The sequence below is a fragment of the Cimex lectularius genome, unplaced genomic scaffold, assembly GCF_000648675.2.
Source record: "Cimex lectularius strain Harlan isolate CLEC.00 unplaced genomic scaffold, Clec_2.1 scaffold167, whole genome shotgun sequence".
Taxonomy (NCBI): Eukaryota; Metazoa; Arthropoda; class Insecta; order Hemiptera; family Cimicidae; genus Cimex; species Cimex lectularius.
The window spans coordinates 272,057-282,111 of record NW_019392811.1 but is presented as its reverse complement, the minus strand read 5'-3'; the positions used below and the strand labels follow the sequence as shown (position 1 = coordinate 282,111).

Here is a 10,055-nt window from a genome sequence, read left to right as displayed (position 1 = left end):
TACTTTATTGTTTTTAATTTCATGGAATACGATACGGTTATTAAAAAACTTTTTGGTTAATACATGAAGTAAAAAAAATATTTTTCAAATTAGAAATTTTAATATTTATTATTCTTTTAACTTTTAAGAATTAGCTGGTCCATGTTATTTTTACTTGTTTTTCTTAGTTTCAAGTTCAAGTTAGTTTCAAGCTTTCAAGTTCGATAAAAGTGAATATTGTCATGTTTCATTCCTTTTTATGGACAATGTTCAAAAATTAATTCTGTAACGAGAAGAAAAAGAAACTGGCCTGCACCAGGCCATGTTTTTGATCAATCTATAATTTAATCAATCTATCTAACTTATTTGAGTAGTGATTTGCAAATATTTTATGGATAAAGTATCTTTTCCAACAAAGGATCTTTTTTTGGACAGATTTTATTCTTATAGTTAATCTCATTTCGAAATTCCAAAGCCCAAGATTTTGACTCAAACACTAGTAAAATACTAAATAAATAAATTCCATATTTTGGATGGAACAGTTTCCATAAATTGACATGGATTAATTATGGATACTCTTTGCTTATTGAATAATTACTCATGGATACTTATTGTAGAAAGTATAGGAAACATTTTTAAGGATCATGGGGCCCCATTCAAACAAGATTTGGTTTGCGACTTCTTGATGTCCAAGATAAATTGTTTTAAAAAATAGCAATTTCTTTTCTTTTGTGTAATTATATTTTGTGTTCAATTTAGCTTAATTATTTTAAAAATGTACTAATTTAAGTAGTAAAAAGATAGAAAAAATTTATATTGAAAGCAATTACATTTTCCTATTTGTATAGATTACAAAAACTGAATGAATGAAATGTATATGTCTCAAAGAAAATAGTACAATTTAAGTCCCAACATGAGAAAATTTATATAAAATTCTGTATTGTTTGTTCACTGCTTCGTAGTCACAAGTTTATGCAATACAATAATTTGTGGATTCAATAGGAAATTTTATAGAGTAATTTTGCATTTATATTTAGACCAGATTTCACTAAAGGTCATGATCAGTTTGGGCAAAATACAAAATTTTAATTAGGATAGATATGGATGAAATTGTTATTGACTTTAGATGTGTTTCAGAGATTGACTGCAAAAACAAGTGTATAATTATAAATATAATTATATGTTAATATAAATTGAAAAATAAGCATTTCAATTTTTTTTATAAATGTATATTTGTAGGACATTCTTGCAATTCAGTTGTATGAAAAGTGCTCATGTTTTTTGCCCCATGCCTCGAATTTGTATTGAGAAATAAAGGAATAATCAAAAATTAATTTGTTTAATATTAACCAAGGAGAAAATTTTATTGAAATGTTGATGCAATAAAAACGATTTATAAAATTGTTTAACAAATTTGAAAATTCGATTAAAAAACAAATTAAGGGACGTCGGTGCCGCAACGGTTCAGGCGTTGACACGGCGCTCATCACTATAAGGTAAAGGTCCTGGGTTCGAATCCAGCGGCACTGCATTCGAACCCGACATACTTACAAAAACACCGGGTTGATATGACCTCTGCTGTTGCGAACCCTCGTAAAAAAAAATCAAATTAAATCATTACAAACTTTTAATATTAATTGTATAATTTTGTTCTAAGAAATTAAAGAACAGGCTTTATAAAAAAAACGTGTGCTCACCTGTACTCGTGCTGCCCAGGAAAAAAAGAATTTTTCTCCTGTCTTTTAATAATTTCATTGAAATGATCTAAAATGTTAACAATGAGATATCCACGATAGAATGGACAGAATGTAATAAAATACGGCGGAGACCGAGAAAAACTTAAATACTGTCGCGATCCACACAAGTTTCAGTAATTAGCGGTATTCATAAAAATAAGTAAATAAATATTATTGGTCTATTAGCGTCCAAAACGTAAATGTCAACAAGGCAGAAAAATTACAATAATTTATTATAACTGATAGAAGATAGAATTTAAGGTACATGCAAGTAGGAGAAATAACATTTGGTACATTTTAGGACGAAAATTGTATCCAATTTATTTTATTGTACAATTTTTTAATACGTTTTAAATTTCCCAATAACATTGTAAATTTTAAAAAAGTCTTCGTAAAATATAATAAACATCTCTCTCTCTCTCTCTCTCTCTCTCTCTCTCTCTCTCTCTCACACACACACACACACACACACACACACACACATTCTCTCTCTCCTTTCTAGTTCGTTCTTTATTGATTTCCCACTCTATCTGTTTCTGCAGGCTTTATATGCTTTATTCTATAATTTCTGTTTTTATTTCTCTTCTTTTTACAACTTTCGCATTTGTTAATCGCTATTTGGGAAATTCCACTGCGCTTCACTTTTTATTTATTCTATTAATAGTCCATTGTGAAAATAACTTTCAATAAAATTATTTTCATTTCACTTTGGAAAGCCGTTTTATTTTTAAAATCGGGCACGATCTCAACTGGTAAAGATCTTGCAAGGGTCAGATCGAAAATCTATCAACCACCTTAGTGAAATTGTGCTTGTGTTAATGTTGTTGGCTAGCCTCGAATTTGGATTTTTGTATTCAGTAGAAATAGAATGGAGTGAAATCGATCATCTTCCCGGTGCGGAAGTTAAATCAAAATTTTCCTCTCATAATCAAATCAGACGGAAATGTACGCACAAAATTCGAAGAGACGTACAAATTTGTATTTAAATCTGAAAGTCTAATGTACGAGAGATATTTCGAAAATCAAACTTTTTTTTACTTATCTCTAAATTCATAACTAGGGACAAGTACAATTATCAAGAGAAAGTTATAAAAGTGCAGTCAAATACAAATCAACAGATACAGATAAAGTTTAACTTCTAAAACTTATCTGATACTTTCTTTCCATTGACTGTCAGAGTGAATAGTCTTCAAAATGACAAATATTTGTAGATTGTTAGTTCGTTGACTGTTTCAAACGATTTTTTTTTTTGTAGTTGTGTTAATAAATAAACATATATAATAGTACCTAGTAGTAGTAGTTTTATTATTTATTTGTTATATGTACTTGATAAAGTAAAAAATCAATTTTTATTTGATTTTCTCAGACTCCTCATTTTGTAATCAGCGTTCATTAATATTACGTCGAACGATGTAATAAATTTGTTCCAACGGTTAATTAATTTAATTATTTATACTGAAATTAACATTTGAATGTTTTAAACATAAAGTTATTTGACTTTTACGTAATTTTATTTTAGTTAACGAAATAAATTAGGTTTCATATAAATTTAAAGTGTATTCGTACTACCAAAGATGTGTATTATGTAGTCTTTGTAAACTTGACTAAGAAAAATGTGTTTTTATTGTTTTTTTTTTTTTTTTTCAATTAAAATTAATTTAAATCTATCGAAATTCAGTGTGCGTTATAATTAATTTAGTGGCAATCTGATGTCCTTTGAGATAAAAACGTGACAGAGTGTGGGGTTCACAATCAGTACTTCTCTGTTGTTCTAATCTCTTGAAAATAGGTGAATGACTATATTTTTGTTGAGGCACTAGATAAATTTACTATTCCACACGTGCAGAGAACGTGAACCCTTAGTCTCCGAATGTGCCACGAGAGGGAGACCCACTTGACTCGAACTCAATCAACGGAATAGATATAAATTGACCTGTCCTGTGCCGGCCTTCTTCAGTCGTTCTTATGATCCTTCTTAGTTTGTTGCTCAGAATCATGTCTTCTTTTAAAAATCATAACGAAAAGAGTAAGCAGATCAGCGTCCGGGCCATCACAGATGTCGAGGATGTCACATCTATCAAAAAATCTTTCAACAGGCACGTCCACTACACGCTCGTCAAAGACAGAAACATAGCTACAACTAGGGACTATTACATTGCACTGGCGCATACTGTCAGGGACAATCTTGTCTCAAGATGGATAAAAACCCAGCAACACTACTACGAAAAAGATCCTAAGGTAATTTGCTAAAAGCATTTTTCTTCTGTAACCCGAGAAAAACAAATTTTATACATAAATCAACGAAGAAATTTTTTTTAAATTAACAAATTCACTATTTGATTATAAACTAAACCATTAGAGATTATAATAGGAATTGGTTTTTAATAGTCTTTCGAATTAACTTTATAACGAAGCCTCCTTTTTTTATTTTTAACAATCTCAAAAATGCCACTTGTGGTCTGTAAAAGGGCAAATCTGATACCTGAAACCAGATTCTTGAACTGTCCTTTGTCAATATGTCAAACTATCGTACCTGACTTCCTTTTACATACTTTTCCATACTTTTCCAGTACTTGAGACGAAATAGCTAAAATAATTTATGTCGGATCTTTTCAAAATGGCCGTCCAGTAGTTCTGCTCTTTTTCAATAAAAAAGGAGTTGATTATAGTTTTATCGTTATACTTAAATTTTTAACATACATTTAATAAACTTAGTATATTTACAATGATTTACGATAGACGGCTTTAGGGCCTAATTTAGTTTTTTTTTCACTTTTTTTTCTTCTTTCTATTACATAGTCAAAGGGAACTAAACGTTTTTGTACCTTTTTAAGCCTGGAATTTTTTCTGGAATGTTAATTTTTAATCATTAATTTTTAAATTTTGTCTTCTTTTGTGACCTGGTTCCAATGCAACAAGTATTTTTGCTTTTGTACCTTTAATGGACGGCCATTTTTGGAATGTTCTAACATTACATCGGATTTCTTCCATGTACTATTTATATTTTATTTTTGAGAAAATTCCATAAGTTTTTATAAAATTCCCTCAGGAATCAACTTGACAATATATTCACAATATACGTTGCAAGCTTACAATTTTTCGTTTGCCAAAAATTAAACAGCAAAAATACTTGTTGCATTGGAACCAGGTCACAAAAGAAGACAAAATTTAAAAATTAATGATTAATCAACAAATATAATTAGTGATTTTAATAACAAAAGCCTTTTATTGGCCTGAGCCCTAAAGGAATTGAGGAAAATTATGCCACTACAAAATTGGTTTGACAATTTAAATGATTTTACAAAACTTTAATTTCAAGTTTAAACAGAAAATCAATTGATAGCGTGGATTCGTCCACAATATCCATTTTTGTGACTGTTTTAAATTTTGTCATAGACAAAAATTGATTTTTTTTTTTTACAGAGAGTATATTATTTATCTCTCGAATACTACATGGGCAGGTCATTAACTAACACGATGATCAATTTGGGTATACAAGGAACTTGTGACGAAGCTCTGTATCAGGTAAGAATCGTTAAATTTTAAAATGGACTACATACTTTAAACCAACTATTTTTCTATACGCAGTTAGGTTTAGATATCGAAAACTTAGAAAACGTAGAAGAGGATGCAGGTCTTGGAAACGGAGGTTTGGGCAGATTAGCAGCGTGTTTTCTTGATTCGATGGCAACTCTCGGCCTTGCTGCATATGGATACGGCATCAGATATGAGTATGGAATCTTTGTACAAAAAATTGTCAATGGTGAGCAAGTAAGTCACAAGAAAATTTTTTTGTTTGACTAATAGTTTTACTTATCTACTTTCTTCTCTAAAGGTTGAAGAACCCGATGACTGGTTGAGATTTGGCAACCCTTGGGAAAAGGCAAGGCCTGAATATACAATACCAGTCAATTTTTATGGAAGAGTTGAGGAAACCCCTCAAGGGAAAAAATGGGTCAACACAAAGGTATGGAAAAATAAAAACAATCACTGTAGTATCATTATTTTATTTATTTATTTTTATTTGATTTGATGCATTCATAAACGTTTTTATAGCTAAAACTACTATTTTCTTCAGAAAAAATTATTATAATAGTAGATAATAAATTTTTTTGGTCTTAGGTAATACTTGCAATGCCATATGATACCCCAATACCAGGATATGGGAATAATGTGGTAAACACATTGAGACTGTGGTCTGCCAAGTCACCAGTTCAATTTAATCTCAAGTTTTGTAAGTCTTTTTTAAATATATTTATTTTATTATTTATTTATTTTTTAAAGGAACTATTGTATAAGATCAATATTTTTTTGCAGTCAACAACGGAGACTACATTCAAGCCGTAATTGATGGTAATTTGGCAGAGAATATTTCCAGGGTTCTTTATCCAAATGATAATTTTTTTGAAGGAAAAGAACTACGTCTGAAACAAGAATATTTTTTGTGTGCTGCAACATTAAAAGTAAATAATTGGAATGGAATTTTTACATACAATTCTTACTAACTGTGTATCAACTTTTTCTTCAGGACATAATTAGGAGATTTAAAACATCGAAGTTCGGCTCAAGGGAACCAGACAGGTTGTCCTTTGATACCTTTCCTGAAAAGGTTGCTCTACAATTAAATGACACCCATCCATCCCTTGCCATACCAGAATTGATGAGAATTCTGTTGGATGAAGAGCATCTCACTTGGGAAAAAGTAAAAATGATAAACTTTTTTCCTTTAAATAAAAAAATAAATAAATAGTATAAATAGCTATGTTTCTAATTTTACTTTAATTTTACAGGCTTGGGATATTACAACACGCACATGTGCTTATACAAACCATACCATCCTACCCGAAGCACTAGAAAGATGGCCTGTATCTATGTTGGAATACATACTACCACGCCATTTACAGATTATTTATCAAATAAACTTCCTACATCTTGAACAAGTAAAAAATTTTTATCCAAATGATACAGACAGATTGCGTAGGATGTCACTAATTGAGGAGGATGGTGAGAAAAAAGTGAACATGGCTCATCTCTCGATTGTTGGATCTCATACAGTCAATGGCGTCGCCCAGCTTCACTCTGAAATTATAAAAACTGATATGTAGGTTTAAAGTTTTCTTGTAATGTATCTGTTATTAATTTGTTTTTGGTTTCAGTTTTAAAGACTTCTACGAAATTTGGCCTGAAAAATTCCAGAATAAGACTAATGGAATTACTCCAAGGCGATGGCTCGTCCTTTGTAATCCATCTCTATCCGATTTAATTTCTGAAGTAATTCATCCACTTTTATCCTACATTACATTATCACATAACACTTCATAAATTTACGTGAAATTTCTTTATCTTTGTTTTATTTTTGTTTTAAGGAAATTGGAGAAGATTGGATTGTTCATTTAGAAGAACTTTCCCAATTGAAACAGTATGCAAAAAATAGATCGTTTCAAAATGCTGTCATGAAAGTGAAGCAGGATAACAAAATGCGCTTGGCTCAATTTTTGGAAAAGGAATATAATGTTCCAATAAATGTTGCTTCTATATTTGACATACAGGTAAAAAGTTATTTTTATTAATAATAGAGTTAATTTGACTTATTTAATTGTATTTTACATTTAGGTAAAAAGAATACACGAGTACAAGCGCCAATTATTGAACTGTCTACACATCATCACAATGTACAACCGAATAAAAAAGAACCCAAATGGAGACTTTGTACCAAGAACGGTGATGATTGGAGGGAAAGTGTGTACAAATTTATGAAAGCAAATTTATCAATATGTACATATTTTAATATTTAATAATTAATTTTTAACATTTTCAGGCAGCGCCAGGATATTACATGGCTAAAAAAATAATTAAACTCATAAATTCGGTTGCATATGTTGTGAATAGTGATCCTGATGTTGGTGACCGACTAAAGGTCATTTATTTAGAGAATTACAGGGTTACACTTGCTGAACGGATTATTCCAGCTGCAGATCTCAGTGAACAAATATCAACGGCAGGTACTGAAGCATCTGGAACTGGAAACATGAAATTTATGGTATTTATTAGTAACAATGAAACAAAAATCAAGAGTAGTATGTATTAAAAAATATATATTCTAGCTGAACGGAGCACTTACAATTGGTACTATGGACGGTGCAAATGTTGAAATGGCTGAGGAAATGGGCGAAGAAAATATCTTCATATTTGGTATGAGAGTTGAAGACGTCGAAGCTCTTAAAATGAATGGATATGATGCTGAACGATACTACAACAGCAACAAAGAGCTCAAACAGTGTATCGATCAGATAAAAGATGGATACTTCAGTCCAAGTAATGTTGATGAGTTTAAAGATATCGTCAACGTACTTTTGAAATATGACAGGTAAATCTAATCTCTAATAAATCGACTATCCACAAGTATTATAAAGTTTCTTCTTCTCCCATCAGATTTTATTTACTAGCTGACTATGAAGATTATATAAAATGCCAAGATAATGTCAACACAGTTTATCTTGTAAGTGTAAATCCTCTTTAATTATAAAATACTTGGGGTTGTTATACAGTAATATTCATATATGTAAATTTTCTAATCTTAGAATAAGGAAAAATGGGCTCAGATGGCGATCAATAATATTGCCTCGTCAGGAAAATTCTCTTCCGACAGGACCATTGCAGAGTATGCCAGGGAAATTTGGGGGATTGAACCTTCATGGGAAAAATTGCCTTCCCCACACATTAAATGATTGATTGTTATTTGTAAATCATTTTATGCTTATTTTCCATGTAAAATAATATTGTAACGTCATGTAAAAAGTGTACCTGAATTTTTGTAAATTTTACTGTACTTTTGTATGTGTTTGTAGTAAGAAATACTTTCATTTTTAAATATGTATCATATTTTTTCCATCTACATAAACGCATAGTATTTGTTAATCACATATAAAATAGCATTATCAAATAAGAAAAATCATGTAATTTGATCCATACAAATATTATTCACTGAAGGTCGTGTTTGGAGTACAAAAGTTGTACGTTAACTATTGTTAGTTTGTGTATTTGAGTTTTTTAGTGTTGTGTTTGTATATTTTCAATGATTTAGAAATGTTCATTTACCAAATCTCATCTAACAGACCGATTTAACTAGGATTAGTAGACCAAGATGATTGGTAAGGGCCTGAGGATCTTGACCACCTTTAGCTGTAGGTAATGTCCATTAAACCATATCATGGGGTCTAATAATCACTGTGGAACATTTTAATTTGGAACATGAAATGTGAAATATATTGTTAATCGCAAAACAAAACACAATTATAGAAAAACAATTTATTGCAGCTGAATAAAATGGCTTAAAATCTGAACTACAATGGTACAAACGTTGAAATGACTAAGGAAATAGACCAAGGAAACATTGTATGAAAGGTTAAGAACTCTTAAAATTAAAGGGTAGATGTTGAGCAGTACAACAAAAGCAATAGAGCTCAAATTGTATTTATCAGATAAAATCTAGATACTTCTAAGTAATGTCGATGAGTTTAATAACATTATTATGTACTTTTGTTATAAGACAGGTAAATCTACTTACCAATAAATTAAATATAAAAAATTTAATATTGTCTTTTTTCTTAAATTGGTTCTATCTTGCTGAGTATGAAAATTGTGTAAAATACAGTAATCTCAATGAAGTTTGACATTTAACTTAAATGCATGCAGAAAAATATTAAAATAATTGATATCAGCCTTATATTATAATTTTGGATTAAAGAGGAATAAAGCCAATTTGAAAGAAAATCACTGTTCTTCACTCTTACAAAATAATAGCCTTTTTTAAATATTAGCCGGAGGGTGCTGATTGAATTGTATTTTTTGGGGGAAAGATAGCATGAAAGACAATGACATCGGAATCTACGAGACAAGTGATTGACACGCTACCATTTGGTTACCGAGATCCCCAATATTCTTTGATTTCAAATTGGTCTTATCCCTGATTTTATAATACAAAATTATGACATAATATTTCTTTTAGCAATAATAGTTTACATATTTCATTGGGCTATGTTGAATAATTTTCTAACAGGACTATTGGCATGATTATGCCAGGAATATATAAGGGACACTTCCTGGTAACAACTTCCTTCTCCTCTCGTCAAACAATTGATTGTATTTATAGAACACTTGTAAAATAATTTGATACTAATTTAAAAATATTCAAGTAGATTTTTTATAACATGAATTTGTATAATTATACAAAATTGACAATGCATATTTTTTATCAATGCATTGATTGCATTGCATTTGTCAATCAGAAGGAAGTTCTTTTTAAAATTTACATATTGCAATGATAATAATTATAAATAT

General features: G+C 30.1%; 1 protein-coding gene across 2 annotated transcripts; it reads left to right on the top strand.

The window, feature by feature from the left end:
• The first annotated feature begins 3,610 nt into the window (after positions 1-3,610).
• Positions 3,611-9,753, top strand: LOC106672442 (glycogen phosphorylase-like). Of its 2 annotated transcripts, none has more exons than XM_024228243.1 (15): positions 3,611-3,953; positions 5,139-5,240; positions 5,304-5,486; positions 5,551-5,682; positions 5,838-5,949; positions 6,033-6,178; positions 6,244-6,417; positions 6,506-6,816; positions 6,872-6,986; positions 7,082-7,272; positions 7,337-7,454; positions 7,534-7,755; positions 7,820-8,082; positions 8,148-8,214; positions 8,297-9,753. In XM_024228243.1, exons 1-15 carry the CDS (start codon positions 3,681-3,683, stop codon positions 8,441-8,443), a joined length of 2,556 nt encoding a protein of 851 aa, XP_024084011.1. In that variant the 5' UTR covers positions 3,611-3,680; the 3' UTR covers positions 8,444-9,753. The 2 variants fall into 2 exon arrangements, with proteins under 2 accessions (XP_024084011.1, XP_024084010.1); XM_024228242.1 differs by having other exon boundaries at positions 3,612-3,953; positions 7,082-7,264; positions 7,329-7,454.
• The last annotated feature ends 302 nt before the right edge of the window (positions 9,754-10,055 follow it).